At 40.0% G+C, this 23,051-nt stretch overlaps 1 protein-coding gene across 12 annotated transcripts in view; it reads right to left on the reverse strand.

The window, feature by feature from the left end:
- The window catches only part of Dennd1a (DENN domain containing 1A), a 552,823-nt gene that overhangs the window by 348,297 nt on the left and 181,475 nt on the right, over window positions 1-23,051 (reverse strand). For 11 of the 12 annotated variants that reach the window (XM_050124870.1, XM_050124877.1, XM_050124875.1 and 8 more), the window contains one exon: window positions 22,548-22,667. The exons of the other annotated variant lie outside the window; for it this stretch is intronic. In XM_050124870.1, the coding sequence (XP_049980827.1) occupies window positions 22,548-22,667 (120 nt within the window). The remainder of the gene's footprint in view (window positions 1-22,547; window positions 22,668-23,051) is intronic. 12 annotated transcript variants of the gene reach the window in all.

Raw genomic sequence — 23,051 nt, forward strand, 5'->3', positions numbered from 1 at the left:
ATTTATTTATTTATTATGTATACAATATTCTGTCTGTGTGTATGGCCAGAAGACGGCACCAGACCCCATTACAGATGGTTGTGAGACACCATGTGGTTGCTGGGAATTGAACTCAGGACCTTTGGAAGAGCAGGCAGTGCTCCCAACCTCTGAGCCATCCCTCCAGCCCCTGAGACCAATCTTTCTTAACACCCTACCCATTGAATATTTTTTACTGACACTCTAATTTACACTCAGCATCGGAATAACAAAACAAGGATTCATTCGATAACTTCATCAAGCTGCTTCCCATCCATCTCAACCAGTCTACAAAATAACTGCTTAACTGGTTTACCTTTATGATCAGAAAGACTGCAGAGGAAGCAAATTACTACAAACCTTTCCTTAGTATTTTGAAAGATGGAAGGGCTGGGGCTGGAGAGATGGCTCAGTGGTTAAGAGCATGGCCTGCTCTTCCAAAGGTTCTGAGTCCAATTCCCAGCAATCACATGGTGGCTCACAACCATCTGTAATAAGGTCTGGTGCCCTCTTCTAGCCTGCAGACATACATGCAGACAGAATATTGTATACATAATAAATAAATAAAATGTAAAAAAAAGATTTAAAAAAAAAGAAAGATGGAAGGGCTGCACATAGAGAAGTTATTAAGTTCCCTAGGAAAAAAAATATTGCCAACCCCTAAATTGAGTTTTTATATGACATGATTACATATATGTGAATGACTTTACAAAGTAGGTCTCATATTTACTTACAGGTGTGGAAAATAAAGATCAGATAAGTCAAGTGGTATAATGTGCTACATAGCTAATAAATCTGAATTTAGTTCTAATACAAATTGATTTAATTTATACATATTTATGGGTTACAGTAAAATAATTTTAATATATAAGTCAGAATGCAAATCTAGTTATGGCTAAAACTAAAAGCTCTCTATTTAGAATGTCAGGTAAATAAACACAATAATGTCATCTACCTTCTGTGGGAAAAATAAGTGTTCTAAGTTACAGAGGAGAGGAAACTGCACATACACATGCTTGTGTGCAGCTTCTATCTGTGCAAGTGTGTATGGGCATGTAAATACTATACCTGAAAACAAGTAATCTCAGCAATTTCTCCTCATTAGTCACTTACAAAGTACCTAACTTTGGGGCATGCATGTCTTTAGGATCTTTCTCTTGCAAGTAAATTCTTGTGCCCTCCTAGAAAATACTATTATTTTTTTTCTCCTACAAAGTTTCCATATTCCTAGGCCAATGTGACATTCCTGTTTTCTCATCACACATGCCTAGCTGAAAACATGCCAGAACCTCAGCAGCTTTTTGAAGTGATAAGTCTGTTGGAGAATTTGTTAAAAAAATAATAACAATTTCAACACCATTGCTGTAAATAAATATTCTACTTCAACAACCAACTTTTACACACTGATAAGGAGATGAGAGGGCACCCATTCCATACAGATATCTCAAGATGACAACAGATAGCCACGTCAGCCTCCTGGCCCACCATCAGCATCTCAACAGTATTCAAATCAACTTCTAACTGAAGACAGGCTCCCTCTTTTCAGTCTAGTCTACCCATCTCAAAGTTTCATGTAATAGATTTCAGACAATTCAGTCTTCTCAATCACAGAGAAGAACCAAAAGCAGTATTTGTTTCTTGTCTCATATGTATGTAAGGCTTATTCTTAACCCTTTGACGGGAACAGGAGAAATTGCTTAACCTACTTAGCTCCTCAGTTTTCTCAGTACAGAGGAAAAAAATGGAGAAATATTGAGTTGCCCTTGAAAGAAGCTTGACTTTGTCACATAGAGCTGCACAGTGAGTGAGATCAACCCCAAATTGATCATCTTCTTTTAAGTTCTCACTTTGTACTAGAGCAATCCAACACTGAGGATTTGCTCAAGCATTTCTGAGGGAGAAGGACAAGATGAGATCATCCCCATAAGAAAAGAAAAAGCCTGCCCCCACTGCCCCGTCTTTCTTGTCTTCGACAAGAAAACATCTCACGATAATTCTGATGTGTGTCCCAGCCAGAACATTTGGAAGACACATTCAACATTCAATTAGGGCCAGAGCATAGCTTCTAGAGTGAAGGGGTATCACCCTGCCCTGGAGTTCAGTCTCCTCTGCACACACATAAACACAAGTGCATAGCGCCCCAATGCTGTTGTCCCCTCAGTCTTCCAGCACTGCCAGTTGGCAAACCCAAGCCAGGAAGTTGTCAATTCCAATTGCGTTTAGGCCATGTAGTCCTATTAAAGAAGGTTTGCTGGTTAAGGGGCATCCTCTGTTTTCAAAGCATGGGAAAAAAAAAAAAAAAAGGTTGTGCAAGATTGGACCTGGCAACTTACACTGACTAGAGTTTTCAAGAGGCTGTGAATGAGTTTAACAAAGGAGGTCTGTGGCTAGTTTCTGGCTGAGGTCCATGTCAACAGTTTTTAAGGTCACAGGGCACACTAACTAGCATTTATTCCCAGCAGACCCTGTTCTAAACACAAGCTGTAAGTAGTACAAATTTGGAATTTTTCTGTAATCCCTTGAGATATTCCTGATCCTTCCACATGTTTCTGCTCAATTAAAAACAATTCTCACTTCTCAGCACAAGAAAGGCCATATTTGCAATCTCAGACCATCCTTAGGGTAGATGAACAAAAAAACAGGCAATTCAAAGGGTTTGAGTGGGAAAGGGAAGGAATTCAGCTGGATCACACTGAACAGTGCAGACAGCTCCCCAGGGGCTCAGTTTGTGAAAACATAAAGCGGGTTATTGACAGAGATCCTGTGGCCATAAAAAAGCAGGTTTGAAGTACACATTGGGAACAGGCTCCTCATCATTTCACACAAACAAGACACAAACTTCCAAGAAAATTCAAAGGTCGGTTAGGCAGGTAGAGAATGGTGATGATGTACAGGACAGATGCTGAACACCCCCACTGTGACTAGTACAATGATTTCACAATTCAGATGAACTTCGGACATTTCTGGGAGAAAAAATGCTTCTTGAGATCAATATAAGACTTTACTGCAATTTGTGGGCAACTCCCCACCCCCATCCCTGACAAAAAGGTGCTTTTCATCAACAGCATATTTTATAATGAAAGTGGCTTTAAATTTTGCAAGACCAGGAGACTGAACACCAAAGATGTACCATGTACTATGTATAACATGTGTTCATAAATAAAAATTACAGTCCTCCACATCATAGTGGGAAATACAAAACTAAAGCTCTGGAAGTAATGTGACTTGCTCATGGTCTTAGAGCTGGAAAGAAGGAAAATGTAAACCCAAGTCTAATCCCCAAGCTCAAGTCCCTTCTAAAGACTTAAGGGGAAACAGCATCTCATACCATTGTACCACTTCCCTCCCCTGCATTCTGTACTTAGAACAGTGACATTTGAAAATAAAATATTTCTGAATTAGAAAATTTATATGCTACGGTAAAAATGAGTGTTTAGATTGAAATGGACAAATAAAAACTTCCAGAAGAGCTATTTTCTTTTTCTTTGTTTTTTTTTTTTTTGTTTTGTTTTGTTTTGATTTTTTAAGACAGGGTTTCTCTGTGTAACAGTACTGGCTGGTCTTAAACTTACTATGAATTTGCCTCCAGAATGCTGGGATTAAAGGCATGTGCCACCATCACCCGGCAGGAGCTACTTTCTTAAAGATACCTGAAGAAAAAAATTTTAAAGGCTCAAGAAATTACCTAAATATGCCCATTATTACTGATTTAAATCTTTAATTATTTTTTGAATGTGTGTGTGTTCTATCTGCATGTATGTAAGTGCACTATGTACATACAGTGCCTGCAGAGGTAAGAAGAGGGCTACAGATGGTTAAGCTTCCATGTTTTTTACACTGAGAACTCGGTTCTCTGCAAGGGTAGCAAATGCTCAGAAGCACAGAGCCATTTTTCCTGGCCATTCATGGTTAATACTTCAGTGTTCAATGATCCAAACAATTTTTCTTATACACTGCTTTATAAAATAGATATCATATCATATGTAAAAATATGTTTCCTGCTTCCTCTTTTTTCTTTTTCTTTTTGAACAATTTTTTTGAAGATTTATTTATTATGTATACAACATTCCTTCCATGTATGCTTGCATGCCAGAAGAGGGCACCAGATCTCATTATAGATGACTGTGAGCCACCATGTGGTTGCTGGGAATTGAACTCAGGACCTCGGGAAGAGCAGTCTGTGCTCTTAACCTCTGAGCCATCTCTCCAGCCCCCTCTTTTTTCTATATAACAATTATGTCCTAGATGTTTCCTATGTCATCAAAATATCCACAATAATTACGATGGTTATTGGTATCTAATTTAACTATCTTTCTAATTCTACAGTGCCGAGCTTTTAAATTATAATTTTCATTATGGACACTGTGCTAAGTACTCTCACAAATATTGATTAAACTTCACATATATTATATTATGTATAATATAAATGACATAAAACTATAACACACAGTCAAAGCACCATTCCAACCTTTCTTATAAATATATTTTGGAATTTCCCTAGAACATAGTCCCAAAGGTGGGAAGATCATTAAAGGTTTTATCTATATATTTCTGTTTATATATGAACACTGGACCATCTTATATACTAACCAACAAATTTAGTTGCTATCAAGTGTCTGCTTCAGGTGGCTGTGACCAGGCTCATGTGTACTTGGTGGCATTTATGCCCATATACATCTCATCTATGATGTGACAAGAATACAACTTCTCTATCCTGTTAGTCAGTATTGCACTAAGTGGTGCCATGAGGAACCAATGATTACCCTGTCAAGACCCTTGACCTACACATATAAAGGATCCCTAATTCTATAGCACACAAATTATAAGAAAATGGAGTTAGCAGAGAACTCCAAGCAATTCCCCAGTTAGAAAACCTTGGATGCCTGGTTCTAACAGTGGGTCATATTTTGTATGTCATACCATGTGGCACACCATTTGACCTTTCAGTATTGATTACCTGTTCCTCTAGCTTTGTCTGCAAACAACAAGCACAGATTAAACTTCAGGAAAGAAGAACAACAATTAAAACGAATTGCATGGTGGTATCTCATCTTTATAAGGCAAGGAGCAGGTACTGGCAGAACAGGAACATAGAATACTCACAAGATCAAAAACACTGATGACAACTTATGCCGGAGAGGTTATGATATAAAGGGAACACTCCTGCAATGCTGGTGGGAATTCAAGCTGGTACAGCCCCTTTGGATGTCAGTGTGGCAATTTCTTAGAAAATTAGGAAACAACCTTCCTCAAGACCCAGTAATACCACTTTTGGGTATATATCCAAAAGATGCTCAATCGTGCCACAAGGACACGTGTTCAACGATGTTCATAGCAGCTTTGTTTGTCATAGCCAGAACCTGGAAACAACCTAAATGCCCCTCGACCAAAGAATGGATAAAAAAAATTGTGGTACATTTACACAATGGAGTACTACACAGCAGAAAAAAATAACGACATCTTGAATTTTGCAGGCAAATAGATGGAGCTAGAAAACATCATTCTGAGTGAGGTAACTCAGACACAGAAAGACAAGTATCATATGTACTCATTCATAAGTGGTTTTTAAACATAAAACAAAGAAAATCAGCCCACAAATGACAATCCCAGAGAACCTAGGCAATAATGAGAACCATAAGAGAGACATACATAGATCTAATCTAAATGGAAAGCAGAAAAAGACAAGATCTCCTGAGTAAATTGGGAGCATGGGGACCTTGGAGGAGGATTGAAAGGGAGGGGAGAGGCAGGGAGGGGAGCAGAGAAAAATGTAGAGCTCAATTAAAAAAAAAAGACAAAATATATAATCTTTTCAAATATTAAAGAATAAATAAAAAGAAAATTTACAAAGCAAGTATTGTATCTAGTGGTCTGGGCACAGTGGGTACCTTTGTTCAAAGACAATGAATAGTTTTTTGTATATTTTCACATAAATACAAAAAAGTAAAGTACAAACTAAAAACCCCTCTTAACAGTAATGTTCAAGATCACCAAATATACAAAAGCCACAGTAGACATCCCAGCTCAGTACAGGAGAACAGACACATTCTCCAGTTTTCATTCTGGACTTGTTTTCACTGGCAGGGTGGTCTAGTGTCTACTTCTGTGTTTGTTTTCAAACCTCTAAAGATCTCTTCTAGCCTTTCTGGAAGAATAAAAGTTTAAAACTAATAGCAATAGAAGAAAACCAGGCACCGAAGGCCAACAAACTACACAGGACGCTGAGTTTCACCCAACTTCTTTTTCTACCACACTTTAAAATACACTTTTATATTAAAAAAAAAAAAAAGCAAGTATTTCAGAGTCAACTATTTCTGGGGCATTTTTGGGCTCAATAATACACAGAAGGAACCAGCTAAAATACCAGCTTGACTAAATAAGTAAAAGGACAATTAACCCCACATGCAAGGCTCCACCCACTGTATAACAAAGACATCTCAAACAGAATAATTAGAAATCATAAATGATTCCTCCCTGGATAACTTTTGAAAGTGAAATTGCTTGGTATTCTAGAAAAGGGATTAAATATCACTGTGTGGAAGCCCAACACTCAGGAACTGAGTTCAAGGACAATACCCTTTGAGATTGTTGATAGTTTCAAGTCCTGTGAAAAGAAATAAAACCTGTTCAATATCCATCATAAACTCTAATATAGGATTTCATTTTCTCTGCGACATTTTAAAGTTCCCTGAGATTTGACATAAGGTCTTAAGACACACAGAGTGTTGTCTTTTCGGATGTAATAGGTACCAGATTATAATTGGAATGGTTGTGTGCTACATTACTCTCTGCATTAGACTGCACTACTCACTCGAGTAGAGTCCTCTGATGGCACAAGCATATAGAGTAAAATCCAGGAAAGTAAACTAAGCTGGTTATTTCCCACTTGATTCATCTAAAGCTTTCTGTGGCTTTACATTTATTGTTTTCAAAAGCTACAAGTTATTCCTTATTGTTAAGATCAGTTAATAGCTCACATGTTAAATTAAAAAAATAGTTAAGTGTGTTTCTCCTATCAACATAAATACCAAGTTATTCATCCAAATGACAAATAACATTACGACTGTGCCTTCAAAAAGAATATACATCTCAGCAAAAAATATATTTTTGATCACTAGGAACTTCTTCCTTATAAAACAACAACATAAAAATAATGTAGTCTAAAACAGTCTCAAGAAAGATATTTAATGAGATGCAATGATACATATACTTTAGTAACTGAAGGAGCTCAATACAAAACTATACCTACTGCATATGCACAATTCAAAGAATAAAACACCCCAGTCACTATCTAAGTGGTAGGAGGACTCACTTTTCTAAGGGTTTCTAGATTCCTTGAGTGAACAAGTATAAACTTCATACTTTCAAAAATAATATTTCAGGGCCACTGGGATGATTCACTGGATAAAGGCACCTGCTACCAAGTTTACACTTGAGTTCCATTCCTGGAACCTACATGGTAGAAGGAGAGAACTGACTCCATCAAGTTGTGCTGTGATACATGCATATCTCATGAATACCCCAATACACAACTGCATGCATGCATTTGGATGTATTCATGTGTGTACATGCACACACACACACACACACACACACAAAACAAATGTAATCATTTTTCAAAACCATACCTTAAAAAATAAGTGCTCACGACTTTAATCCCTGCGCTCAGGAGGCAGAGACAGGCAAATCTCTGAGTTCGAGGCCAGTCTGGTCTACAAGAACTAGCTCCAGGATAGGTTCCAAAGCTACAGAAAAACCCTGCCTCGAAAATATAAACAAAAAAAGTGGCTCAGAGCAGAAGTTTAGATTTCTGGGATCTTTAAGTTTCAGACAATGCAATGTACACCTGAAGAGAGAGCTGTCCTTTCATCCTCTGGGAGAGAAATCAGACTTTTACTGCTTCTCAAACCAATCACTGACAAGGTCAGATGATCTAAATCCAAACCTGCTCCATGTTTGCAAATCTGCCTATGCTTAAGAGTGTAGCTTAGAGGCAAGGTGATTTTAGGTGGAGAGCATAAGTTAAGCCAATTCCACCTTATGTCCAGCCAAAAGCAAAGATAAGGTCCAGAGAAAATAAAGCTGCTTTGTTGAGTTCTGTGGCTCCTCACTGCCCCGTAGGCTTCCGCGGTACCAAGGAAACACAATGAGAGCAAGGTAGTAGCAGTTTCTCATTTCTCTGTACCTTGTTCCATCTCAGAAATGAACACTTTTGCTAGCAAAAGACCTGGAGTTCCAGCTCCTGCACCACTCTGGGCTCTGGTCACCCAAGGGAAGGTTTGGCCAGGAGGAGGAGATGGCCTGCGGTTGGCTACCACTATCAGCAGCTGCTGCTGCTACAGCAGAAGGCACACCCATCTTTCCCACTTTCCAGACTCCTATTTCAATAGCAGGGAGAGGAAGCAACTTTCTTTTCATTTTAATTTTTTTTGTGAATATGGATGTCTTCTTTTTTTATTTTTTATTTTTTTATTGAGAAAAGGAAAAAATAAATTTCCGTCTCCTCCCAGCCTCCCATTTCCCTCCCCCTCCTCCCACCCTTCTCCCCATTCCCCACTCCTCTCCCCCTCCCTCTCCAATCCAGAGAGCAGTCAGGGTTCCCTGCCTTGTGGAAAGTCCAAGGTCCTCCCCCCTCTGTCCATGTCTAGGAAGGTGAACGTCCAACTGGCTAGGCTCCCACCAAGCCAGAACATGAAGTAGGATCAAAACCCTGTGCCATTGTCCTTGGCTTCTCATCAGCCCTCATTGTTCGCCATGCAAATGGATAGAAATAGAAAACACTATCCTGAGCGAGGTAACCCAGACCCAAAAAGATGAACATGGGATGTACTCACTCATAATTGGTTTCTAGCCATAAATAAAGGTCACGGAGTGTGAACCTAAAGAAGCTAAATAAGAAGGTGAACCCAAGGAAAATCATATAGTTATCCTCTTGGCTATGGGAAGTAGACAAAATTGCCGGGGAGAAAATTGGGATCTTGGGGGTGGGGTGGGTTGGTGATAAGGGGGGACAGGGAGAGAAAAGAAAGAAGGGGAGGATTGGGGGAACTTGGGGAAACAGGAAGATTGGGATAAAGGAAGGTTGGATAGGGGAGCAGGGAAGCAACTTTCCTTTCTTCTCTGCAAAGGTGACTTTCTTGAAGCTGTATAGCTTGTCACTGTCAGCGAGTTGTGACTCACTAGAGGATTATGTTTTAAGTAAGAAGGCATCTATATGAAAAAAGAAACATATATCGTTCTTAACCACTTCACTGTTTTATTAAAATAACAAAGTTATAATGACCAACAAAATGATGATCTGATAGGAACCCAACATCATCATTTCAAAATTCTGAAGGCCAAGTAAGGGCCTTGGCCTAGGATCCACATAAACTTCAGACAATCCCAGGGACTGCACACTGATAGAAAACATGTCCAAGGCCTCACAACCAGTGAAATTATAAACTTGCCATTCCAAGGAGGCCTCCTTTCTTCTAAATGGTCATCCAGAAATCAACAAAAGCTTGCCATGAGTCTTAATTTTAAAAGGAAAGAATGACAGAAGAAATCATACAGCTGTAGAGAGAAACAGAAACATTGAAAGGCAGAAAAGCCCTGTTGAAAACACTGAAACATCGAGGCTTCCAAGATATCCTGATGCCCAACTGCCCTAAAATGCAGGCTATGAAATTTTGTACAGTGGAATATCCTCAGGTGATACAATCATAAATAGTTTAAACAGGAGGGAGAAAGGAAAAAAGGAAGGGAGAAAAAGAAGAAGGGAGGGAGGGAGGGAGGGAGGGAGGGAGGGAGGGAAAGAAGCAAAGAAAGAAGAAAGGAAAGAGAAATGTCAATACCAATGAGAATGGGTGCCATGGCATTCTTGCCATTCAGTTAGAAAAGACTGCTGAAGGAAGATTTTGCCAAGCACTATTCAGGTTCATATATCCGTGTGCCAACATGCACAAAAAGGACAATCAGGACTTGGGAGCAGCAGTGAGAAGGCCAGTGGAAATCAAGGTATTATTCCCAGAGTGACATGCACTTTTATCTAGAACTACAAGCAACAGTTGTAATGACCACCTCAACCCTCAATCTGATGTATTCCATAGCACCAAGTAACTCTAAACTCTGGGATATGGGATAGGCCTCAAATCTGAATCGTATCCCACCAGCATTTCCACAGTCTGACATTTCAACTATGAACTGATGAGCTTTGTTCTTTTATCTAGATCCACTAACATTTCAGAGCCTTGCATGCCACTTCTCACTGGTTACCACCAGGCAAGTATCAATTCACTGTGTTTAAGCAAAGTTCATGAGTAACACTTAGAAAGAAGCACTCTTTTACTGTCTAACTTGTGATCCAAAAGTACTGCGCGCACACGCACACAGAATCTTTTTTATTTTTAGAAAAAGGCTATTTCTTCCAAAAATACATACTAAGTTCCAATCAGTTTTATTCGGGTATAAGGAAAATTAGTTGGGTTTTCTCAAAAAACTTAAATAAGATCTACAAATATAGTCAAGAAAACAAAAAAAAAGCTGACTATAAGGTCCTTTTATGAAGGCTAAAGAAATGTAATGACTGTATGACATCTCTCTCCTCAGCGCTCAGCAACTTCATGTTTCAGAACTCTTGGAATCTTTCTGTAGACAGCAAAGCAGAACTTGGTTAGAAATAGCATATTTCATTATATTTCTAGCCTTGATGAGGGATGTGACATTTGGAAAACTGGGGGTCATGACTAACTGCAGTTCCAGGTCATTCTGTTTAATAACACAAGATTTCTGAGATCAATGTGCAATGTATCATACCCAATTGGCACAATCAAAGATGGTACAACAGCTTATGTAACTTAATAATGAAGAACAACAGACTTATTCATAACTGTTCTCAAAGTTGTTGTTTGAAATTTAGTATTAACAGCTGTGTGGTGGTGGTGCACACCTAATCCCAGCACTCAGGAGACAGACGCATGTAGATCTCTGTAAGTTCAAGGCCAGACTGATTTTACAGAGTGAGTTCCAGGGTTACACAGAGAAACCCTGTCTTAAAAAATTTTAGTATCACTGATCACCAAGCAACTTGTTAAATAACTATCTCGTGAAAAAAAAAATCCTTCTGTGGCAAGAAATAGTCAATTATGATAGCATATGTATAATGCATTTGATGCTACAGTGACATGAGTATTAATGAGACTTGTTCATACAACTGAACTTTTCAAAGTTTTTGTTTATTTTGTTTTTTAATAAGCACAGGCTATATAACAAGATTCTATCTCAAAAAAAAAAAAACTAACACAGGCAGTGGTGGCTCACGTCTTTAATTCCAGCACTAGGGAGGCAGAGACAGGTGGATCTCTGTGAGTTCAAAGTCACTCTGCTCTAACAAGTAAGTTCCAACAGTCAAGTGTAAACAGAGACTGTGTGTTGGCTTCCTGGTCAACCAGACCCAAATAATCATACAGAAACTATATTAATTATAACCCTGTTTGACCTATTAGCTCAGGCTTTTTATTAACTAACTCTTACATCTTAAAGTAACCCATTTCTATTATTTTATATTTTACCATGAAGCTTGTGGTTTGTTAACTCTTGCTTCTTGAGTGGCTACATGGTGTCTCCCCAACTCTACATTCTTTCTTTCTTTATCCCTGCTTGGATTTCTTGCCTTGCTATATTCTGCCCGGCCATAGGCCAAAGCAGCTTCTTTATTAGCCAATGGCAATAAACACATTCACAGCATACAAAGGGGAATCCCACATCAGCAGGATACACAGAGAAATTGGGGCTCAAGAAACAAAAACAAAACCGAACAACAAAACTCCTGAGCCTTCATGGGAGTGATATTCTAGCAAGAGGGACAAAACTTAAATGTAAACCAACTGAAGTATATTTTCTAAGGGCTATCTATGAAGCTCTGATTCTGAAATTAAATTTCAATTTTGTGATATGATAAACTAGCTATTTGTAGGTACAATGCCCTCACTCAAAACTGAATCTCTGGCAGACTCAAAGGAGCACTTACTCCCTTACAGCTGTAATTAATATGAAATGACTTAAGTAATAGGAACTATACTTCTGCCAGTAAGTATTTTGCTTTCATTCTTTTAAATAATTAGAGTCATCCTTTCATTTCAAGGCTTGCCCTTTCCTTCCTTTCCAGATGCATCCCCCTTTTTCTGAATGGTAGATACACAGTTCCTCAGTCAAATACTACTCTACAAGTTGGAGATTAAGACACAGTCCTCACCTATGAAGAGTTGACTGTACAATTGGAAAATGATAAAAGAGCAACAATTATACATAGAAACCTTAAGTATGTCAAGTATGAAAGGTGTTTAGAGGAAGGAACTATGATCTCTGCCTAGAGAAAACTGCTCTGAGAGGATGGAGAGATATGTGAATGGAAAGATGTACAGTGGCTCATAGACACTATAATATGTAACATTGGTAAAACAGTCAGAGAGAAAATGACCCTAAAAAGTGAAATTTATCAACAGTAGAGGTTGTGTCCACAGAGCCAACATCACAGGGAGCGGCATTTCTCAGGAGAGAAATGGAAGGTAAAAGTAAATATGGTTTATGCACATATTTAAGTCACAGCACTGAGCACACTGCAACCTGTGGCTGGGCATAAGGCTTACTCAAAGAAAATAGTAACAAGAATAGTATCTGAGTTAGCAGCTTCTGTCTCCAGGCAACTCTCCCTACTGGACATGGTACTAATAGCAGTGTTCTCAAACTAACACAGAGGAGGTGCTATTGTATGTCCTTTACTTATGTATAAACTGTACATCATCATTTTTCTATTCTCATTAAACTCCTACATAACCTGTCCCAAAATTCATACGAAATCCTTTATATTTTAGGAGCTCAGAAGATGGCAAAGTTGACAAAGTGCCAGCTGCTTAAAAAGGAAGACCTGAGTTTGGATCCCCAGTATTCACACAAAACTCCAGCATGGCAGAAACTTTCTGTAATCTCAGCACTTGGGGGACAGAAACAGGTGGATCCTTGTCTAGCCAGCCTAGCAAAGCAAAAAGCTCCAGGTTCAATGAGAGTTCTGCTCTTTTAACAAAACACAGAAAAGCAATCCAGGAAGAGACTCAAACTGACCTATGGTTTCTACAAGACTATATAAACACATGTCCAAACCATCTGTATGAACACATACAAACAATCAAGTACAAACACTATACAAAAAACTCACATATTTTTAGTGATTCAGTTTTTAAAATTCATTTTGAACTATGTGTATGTATCTCTTTATGGGTATATATGCATATGAATGCAGATATCCTCTAAAACCATAGATATCAGATCTCCCTGAAGCTAGACTAATAAGTACTTGTGAACCCCAGACATGGATACTAAAAGTGGAATCTGGGTTCTATGCAACAGCAATTACACACTTTAACCATTTTTCCAGCCCCACACCCACACCCACACCCATCCCTAGAGAATTTCAATAACTGGTAAGATGGTTCAGCAAGTTAAGGCACTTGGTGCCAAGCCTGATGACTTTCATTTGATTCCTAGAACCTACATAGTAGAATAAGAGAACTGATTCCTACAAGATGCCCTCTGACCTCTGTGTCCATATTTATATACACATGTGCACACATAAAATAAATAAGTATAATAAAGGTATTTTTAAAATACCATTTCTAACCACAACTGTGATCTTTCCGCATTAGCAAGTCAACAGAAACAAGACATCCAGCCTTTTGAACACTCCATGTATTATTTATTGCACATTATCTCTCTAGCTGGTCTGGAGGCCTTCCTTCAAAGAATTAGATAAGCATTCATTTAAAGGCTGGCAAATGAAGGGATTATACCACCGAATTTTTCTTCATGGTTCCAAGATAGAAAACAAAACAATTGCTGCTGGTTTAATTCTAAATGACAACAGGGACCTCTAGAGGAATAGAACTTATAGAATGAATATCCATAGAAAGGGAATTCATTAAGTGGTTTACAGGCTGTGGTCCAGCTAATCCAACAATGGCTGTCCACCAACAGGCCGTCCAAAGAATCCAATAGTTGTTCAATCCATGAGGTTGGATGTCTCAGTTGGTCTTCAGTATATGCCGGAATCCGGAAGAAGTTGGATTGAATGCCACTGAAAGAATGGGCCTGCTAGTGAGGACAAGAGCAAGCAAAGAAGAGAGAGCAAGCTTCCTTCTTCTGTGTCCTTTATATAGACTATCAACAAAAGTGTAGCTCAGATTAATGGTGGATCTTCCTGCCTCAAACAATCTGGATTAAAAGTGCATCTTCCCACCTCAGAGATCTGGATTAGAAGTGGGACCCTACTTTAAAGACTTAATGAAGAAAAAGTGTCTCACACGTATGCCCAGTCATTTGAGTTTTTGTTGACAACCAAGAATAGCCATTATAAGACCACCCCTTATTAACTTGACTCATAATCATATTTCCTTATGTCATGTTTAATTTCCAACCAAAAACAATAACCATAGTTATGCCTAATATGATATAATTATCCCTTCTAGAACCACAAATGCATTATAAACTTAGAATAGGTGGCAATGTCCCTTGAGGGACATTCTTTAAGTATCTCAAACTTAAATATGATAACCACTGGTAGTCTCTTAATTGATGCTACATTACATGATAAAGAAATAGAAGAAAGAAAATACAAATATCTGTACAAACACATTATTAACAAAATATGACAGAAATGCTCATAACAAGTATAATCCCTTTCTGCTATGGATCAATTGGCCTTAGTTGGTATTTACAACTGCCCTTCTCTACTATCTATTCTATATTTCCTCTACTCTCAGCAAGCACCTTAGTAGGTCTTGGCTCCTAAAGGAGTGACCCCTACCTTCATTCCTGAAGGGTCTGTGCCCTTTATCATCTTGGATGGATTAGGTTGTTGTAGTTTTGCATTGACTTTAATCACAGCATATGGTAACACCAAGAGAAGCTCTAAAGTATCTCCTGCACTCCAGACATAATCTCCTTTACCTCCATTATGGAGAAGCAATACAATTTCCTTCAGTAATTTGAATCAATCACTGACCTCCTAACACTGTTATTCCTTTCTTAAGCCTTTTGGCTTAATGGTATCAGAAGCCCAAAGAGACCAAAGGGAAGTCTAACCTTCCAGTTCAATGGAATGTTTCTTGTATCTCTTGGTGGGAGCACTCCCTCCTCTAGAACCAAAACTTCTGGGCCAGGAGAACTTAAGGCCACAGGAACAAGAAGCAACAATTTTCTTACTGGAACTGGCACAGGAACTACTCACTGCCTTTCCCACCCCGATTCTTGGACCCATTGATTCTGGCAATGAGAAAGACGGATGCAAAGCCTTCTGAGAACCCTGCCCCAGACCTTCAGGCTGCTGTCATATAACTGGTGCTGTAACTGTGTCTTAAAAGGCCAGCTGTTGGGAGCTGGAGAGGTGGCTCAGAGGTTAAGAGCACTGACTATTCTGCCAGAAAATCTGGGTTCGATTCCCAGCACTCACATGGTGCCTCAACAGTGTCTGTAACTCCAGTTCCAGAGACTCCAATACCTCTTCTGGCCTTTTGGGCACTGTCTACAACATGTGATACACAGACAGACATACATGCAGGCCAAACACTTATACACTTAATAATAAATTAAAAGGCCAGCTGTTTTAGGATGGTGGGAACATGGTAAGACCAGTGGATTCCATGATCCTGTGCCCACTGTCTCACGCTTCTCTGCTGTGAAGTTGAGTTCCTTGCTTAGAAATAAATAATACTGTGTGGAATACCATGAGAGTGGATAAGGCATTCTGTAAGTCCACAGGTAGTAGTTTGGTGAGAAAAAATTATGTGCAATAAAAGTAAATCCATAAACAGAACAAGTATCTACTCCAGTAAGGACAAAGTACTGCCTTTCTACTGAGGAAGTGGTCCAATGTGTCAACCTGCTACCAGGTTGCTGGCTGGTTACCCCATAAAATGGTGCCATATCTAGGGCTCAATGTTGGTCTCTGTTGGTAGATCTAGCACTCAACAGAAGCTGTAGCCAGGTCAGTCTTGGTGAATGGCAGTCCATGTTTTCAAGCCCATGCATAACCCCATCTCTGCCACCATGGCCACTTTATTCATGAGCCCATTGGGCAATGACAGGGATGGCTGGTAAAGAGGCTGACTATGCAGAGAATGGGTGATCCTATCTACTTGACTACTGAATTCTTCCTCAGTTGAAGTCACATTTTGATGAGCATTTACATGGGACACAAGTATGTGGTGTCCTTTACCCATTTATAGAACTAACCACATACTTCTTCCTCGGATGTCTTTCTCACCAATTTTCCAGTCATGTTCTTTCCAAGATTCTGACCATTCAGTTCATCCATTGGCTACAGTACATTAAACAGTGAACAATTATAATCTTGCTATTTATCCTTTCAAATAAAAATATGACCATGTATACTGCCTGAAGTTCTGCCCATTGTGAAGATTTCTCTTTACCAGTATCTTTCAGGATTGTCCCAGAAAGGAGTCACAATGCTGCAGATGTACAACTCTGGGTGGTGCCTGCATAACATACATAACCATCAGTAAATCTGGCCCTAGTCTTCTCTTCTTCGGTCAAATGATCTTAGAGAAGACCCCATGAGGTTACAGGAGCATGCTTGGCAGCAGACAGCATTGTAGTGGGAGTAGGAACCATGGGCATTTGGGCAACTTCTTCACATAACTTTCTTGTGCCTACAGGACATGCATGGGCCCAATCTCATATATAAAATTTCCATTTGATGATAGACTGCTATTGTGTAGGTCCTACTTTATGACTTGGTGGTTCAGATAATACCCAGCTCATAGTGGGCAACTCAGGTCACATGGTAACTTGGTAGCCCATTGTCAAACATTCAGTTTCCATTAAAGCCCAAGAGCAAGCCAAAAGCTGTCCCTCTAGGGGAGAACAGCTGTCTGCAGATGATGGTACAGCTATGTTCCAAAATCCCAAAGGTATCTTCTGTGATTCACCTATGGGGCCCCGCCAAAGACTCCAAACAGCATCCCTATCTACTACTGACACCTTAAGTACCATTGTGTCTGCTGGATTAAATAGTCCAAGCAGTAGACCAGCCTGCACAGCAGCCTGTATCTGTTGAAGGGCTGTCAACTGTTTCAAGTCCTACACAAAGTTAGCAGCTTTTTATATACCAAGTTACTTGGTGTATGGGTCAGAGTAACACGCAAGCGAGGAATGTGCTGTCTCCAGAATCCAAATAGTCCTACTAAATGTTGTGCTTCTTTCTTTGAGGTAAGAGGAACCAGGTACAATAACTTATCCTTCACCTTACAAGGAATATTTCCTTATGCGCCACACTCCACTGTACACCTAAGAATTTCCCTGAGGTCCTTCAATTTTGACTGGATTTATTTCCCATTCTTTGATGTGCAAATGTGTTACCAACAAGTCCAAAGTGGTTGCTACCTTCTCCTCACTTGGTTGAATCAGCATAAGGTTGTCAAGAGAGGGGGTGCACCAATGTGGGATTTTGTGGAAGTGAGACAATCAAGATCCCTTCTAATTTAGTTATGACACAGAGCAGGAGAGTTAATCTGTAAAAGCTAGATCAATAGCTGTATACCATACACCAGGACATGTGTTAATCTGCTCAAGTAAGCATACCACATATGGTACAGCAGCTGCAATTGGAGTCACTATTGATGGAGTTCTTGGTAGTAAACTGTCATTCTTCATGACCCATCTGACTTCTGCACTGGACAGGCAGGAGAGGTAAAGGGAGATGTGGTGGGAACCACCACCCCTGCATCTTTTAAGTCCTTGATGGTGGTACTAATTTCAGCAATTGCTCCAGGGATGTGAAATTGTTTTTGATTTACTATTTTCCCTGGCAGAGGCAACTCTAAAGTCTTTCATTTGGTCTCTCCAACCATAGTAGCCCTCACTCTGGAGGTCAGGGAACCAATGTGAGAATTCTGCCAACTTCTAAATATATCTCTATCACAGTTACTTTCTGGGGCTGGGAAAATAAGTACATAGTGAGTTCAGAAACCTACTGAACCTACTGTGAGTAGAACATCAGCCAAAACTCCATAAGCTCTTACTTTCATTGGAGGGCCAAGGTGTTTCTTGGGATATTCTGGGACCAGTGCTAATTCAGTATCCAAAAAACCCTAGAAAATCTGATTTTTTTTCCCTTTTCCCCAGTGTATGGTTACCCCTATAAAAAGGCCGTCAGTCCCTCTAGAGAAGAACTGTAGAAAGGCTAACAGTCAAACTCTTCAAGGGAAGCTGGCCATCCCTTCATTCACGGGGTTCTGCGTCAGCAAACCGGATCAAGTCTGGAAATTCATTCACAGGCCAAGATTCCTTTTTGTCATGATCCAACAGAGCCTTTCATATGTGTGATGTTTTTTCTACTTACATAGATTAAACAAAAACACAATAAGCTTCTTATCTATTTCATGCCTGGAAATATGTCCACCATAAAATCCATGGTGCCTTTGCTGACCATTACAGGTCAGGCCTTTATGAACACTGCTTTGTCTATGCTGCCCATTGCAATAACTATGATCACCTTGCCTTTGGCAATTCACTACTGCAACCTGGCCCCTGCTACTTTGGGGTCCAATTAAACCCATTACATTTAATTAATCCAACTGAGCAGCAGCATCTCCAACCTTAAGGCCTGGAACATGGGAAAGGGTGATAATAAAACTCTTCAAATGTGCTGGTGCCTCTCTCATAATTTTATATTAGTAAAGGGCATGTCTTCTGGGCCTTCCCTTTCCACAGTGGACCTACTCTAGCTTTCCTTAATCTTAAAATCCTCTCATTAACAATAAGCCAAGGGACATCAGACATCTCTAACTCCTTTTCAGTAGCCCATCTTTTGACAAATGTTTCAGCCAACCATTCAGACTTTTGGCATCCTATTTTTTTTTTTAACTAAACAAGCTTTCGTATTAAACCTAAAATCTAAACTCAGCCTGATCTAGTTTTATATTCCCTTCATCATTACCTCATACCCTTAAAGTCCATTCCCAAATATATTTTCCAGACTTCTGCTTGAATCAATTCACAAACTCATTAAGCTCTTTACAAGTGTTGCATACCGCCTCATGGACAACACTTTCTACCTCCCCTCTTGGAACCTGCTCAGCCTCAAGTCTTCTTACAGGCCTAGAGCAGTGGTCCTCAACCTTTCTAATACTTCGACCCTTTAATATAGTTCCTCCCATTGTGGCAGACTCCAAACATAAAATCATTTTTATTGCTACTTCTTAAGTGTAATTTTGTTATGAATCAGGATGTAAATATTCCTAGAGACAGATGTTTGTCAAAGGGGTAGCAACCCATAGGTTAAGAACCACGAGTCTAGAGTAAACTATTGGTGGGCCCTGAAGGACATCAGTATTGTCTTGCCTGGCATCTTCTTCAGAGAACGTCACTGCTGGTTTAGCAGATGAGGAAGGATTAATTTCTTGAGTCAAGGGTGGAAAAGGAAATATTTCAGAGGGTGGGAGTACATCTTTTGCTAATGGTGAAAAGACTACTTCCTCAGATGAGACAAGCTCTTGAAAATCTGAGGGTTCAAAGTTCTCAGCTCATTAGGGTCCTTTTATGTATCTCCAGCCCAAGTTACAGGATCCCATTCTTTACCAATTAATACCCTTACTTTAACTACCCACACCCTCCAAGGCTGGGATTTGAATTTTCACTCTAATTCAGCAAACCTTATAATGAGGGCTTCGGTTTAATTTTTCTGCTGGAGAAAGATCCTTTCCTAGGGCACACACAGAAAACTTTAGACTGTTTATTCAAATTTGGAGCCAGTCAATTTTATCACCAACTTGATTGTTATCTTTCACCATATTCTGAGATGTTAGAAGTCAGTTAATTTTTATCACTGAGCATCATTTAACTTATTCTTTCACAAATTATTTTAAGTTTTATTTACAGAGTCAACTCTATTGCCTCTCACAATTGGTGAATCAGAAAAATCAAATGCGTTCATTTCCTTAAGTTTGTAAAAGAGTTCATATCATTGTTTTTCAGTACTCTCCAAGCTCCTAGGAGAGGTTTCAGTAACTGCAGATATAGGCAAATTGGAAAGTCTATTCCAGATACTTTAAAAACTCATCCTTATACTTCTGTTGCTCTAGAACCATGGTCCTGGTACCACAATCTGTATTATACAGGGTTCTCTAGAAAAACAGAATGTAAGGAATGAATTTATACATAATAGAAAGGGAATTTGTTAGAATGGCTTACAAGCTGTGGTCCAACTAGTCCAACAATGGCTGTCGACCAACAGCAGGTCTAAGAATCCAGTGGTTGTTCTGTCTACGAGGCTGCATGTCTCACCTGGTCTTCAATATATGCCAGAATCCTGTAGAAGTAGACTCTCAGGCCAGTGAAGGAATAAACAGTGGGGGTAAATAGACAAAGAGAGCTTCCTTTATCTGGGCTTTTTAGCAGAAGGTGTGGCCAGATCAAAATTGTGTCTTTTCACCTTAAAAATAGGATTGAAAGTGTCTCTTCCTACCCCAAATGATTTAATTAAGAATCCCTCAAAGGTATGTCTAGCCATTTGGGAGTTATTTTCAGATGTAGTCAAGCTGACAACCACTAGCCACCACACTTGTCTTCTCACAGACACAAAATCCCTGCTGAACTTATAAAATTGAACAGTAGAAACAAAGGAGTATGAATTTATTTATATACTTATTTGTTCATTTTTGGTGGTAGTGCTGGGGATCAAACATAGAGTCTATGCATTTAGGCAAGCCCTGCAACACTAAGCTACACAGTTAGCCCATTAAATTCACATTTTTAAATAAGTGGTTTCTCATTCCCAGAAATTTGCTAATGAATATTATAGTGCCAGAGTGCTTGGATGTGCACACAAAAACACACATATGTAAACACACACACAGATCCAAATTGAAAAGAAAAAAAGTAACTCCCCAATATATAAGGAATAAACCTTTCGTTTGCTTGTTTTTGTTTTGATACAAGGTCTCACTATGTAGCCTTGGCTGGCTTGGAGCTCAGGATGTATACCAGGCTGACCTCAAACTCAGAGATCTACCTGCTTCTGCTGGGATCAAGGTGTGCACCACCACAACCAACCCAGGACAATCCTTTCTACCAAAGTCAGCCACCAGGACTAAGTTCTCACTCCTTCAAATGTACAATGTAGATATGCAGTATCTTGGTCAAGGCTGAAATACAACAGCTAGGAATGGAAGAGAAAATGATGTCCTCTAAATAAAAAATAAAATCAAAATTAAAAATAAATAAAGAGAAAGATGTATACCCAGTCAGAAGTAAACAACCACTACTACCCAAGTCTAGCTTTTGAGCAGACAGTACACAGCAATGGCTACTCAAGAACAGCTGCACACAGTCACTGCTCCAAAGCAGCCTCCCTACCCCTCCTGGGGGCTCTGTGCAGCAGGCATCTGGTGCCCAATCCAGAAATGCTAAGCTTGGTGATGAAGGGAGTTGACCTCATCAGCTAGGAAGGAAAATGCTGAGATCTGTGTTAGAAAAATGCAGAACTGTGGTCCACACTGACAAGAGTGAAGGAATTTCATCAGCTGGGCCCTTTTCTCCTAGTATGGCTTTGGGGAGTGAGTTATGTTGGGAAGGTCTTTTACTGGCTGAGAAGATGAACAAAGTGCAGAGACTATTAGAGCAGAGAACCATCCTTTCTGGACTCTACAGTCGGCCTGGCCTTTTACCCCTGGCCAGGCCCAAACACAGGGGCCCGGGTTTTGTCATGGGCACCTCCCTGCTGCCTGCACGGTTGCTCCACAGCAGATAGAGAAAGGAGGCAGGCCCCCCAACACCTACTTAAGAGAGGCAGATGGAGAGGAGAGTGTGTGGGATGCCTTTTACCTCCCCCTCAGGAGGCGCCCAGCAGGAGGCCAGAGAGCCAACAGCTCCAAAATCGGATTTCCACACATCCTCCCACCCCAGAATGTCTTACCCCTCTGGCAGGAGGAAACAGAGCATTAAGCAAGTATGGCTCTGGTGTGCAAGGGGATTTCGGCAGTCCTAAAGATATCTTCTCACACTTATGCACTTTTCTGGAACTTCTACAAGGGCAGCCAGGTTAGGAAGTTATTCAGACATTGACTCAAAGAGGGCAAGGCTGCTACTCCAAGGAGCATACAATCAGCGTCTGTAGGCTGTCCTGAACTAGACACATACTTTATTAATAATCTTACATACACAAAATGTCCACAGGGAAGCCTAACAGACTAATTTCTGACAGCTCCAGATAACAGCAGGAGGGACTGAAGCCCTGCTGACTCTCCAGTTTCCGCATACCACTCAGGAGCATTGGGGCCCTTCCCACCCAAGGGATGTGATGCAAATAAATAAATATGATTATCTGCAGGACTTCAAGTGCAAGAACAACACCGCAAAGTCCTTCTCCTCAAGATCAGTGACTTGTGGGGAACAGATAGGACACCAAAACAACAGCTGGAAAACTTAATTACAGAAGGACTGTGCAAAAGCTGACAACTGAAGCCCTTCTCTCTTACCTTAAGATACAGAAGCAGCTCTTGGCCCCTGAAGATAAGCGGCAGAACCCAAATCTCTGTTTGCTGTCAATGTCAGTGAGCACGAAAGTGAAGTGCTGGCCAACTTGGCTAACTGTGAGGCTGCAGTGAAGACAGAACAAAGGGAGAAAATGAATGTGTGCTCAGTTTCCAGATGATGTATCTAATCGCCGCAAGTCATTGAGCCTGCTACATTTCCTTTGTGAACCTTTATAAATGAGCTTAGGATTTACACACTTCAAGAGAGCAGATAAGAAAGTAAAGGGAAATGAAAGGGAGGGAAGACAGGAGGAAGCAAGGATAGGGGAGGGGGGGGAGGAAATGGAGAGGAAAGAGGAAGGAGAGGAAGAAAAGGAGAGAAAGGAGCCAATTCTAATGACTATGAGAAATCAAAACCATCAACAATTTCCAACGCCCCTGACTGAGGCTGGGCTTCAGGTAGTTAGGTCAATGGGCCATAGAAGCACTCTATACTTCTAGTGTATA

The sequence above is a fragment of the Alexandromys fortis genome, unplaced genomic scaffold, assembly GCF_014885135.2.
Source record: "Alexandromys fortis isolate MF-2015 unplaced genomic scaffold, M_Fortis_MF-2015_v1.1 scaffold_228, whole genome shotgun sequence".
NCBI lineage: Eukaryota > Metazoa > Chordata > Mammalia > Rodentia > Cricetidae > Alexandromys > Alexandromys fortis.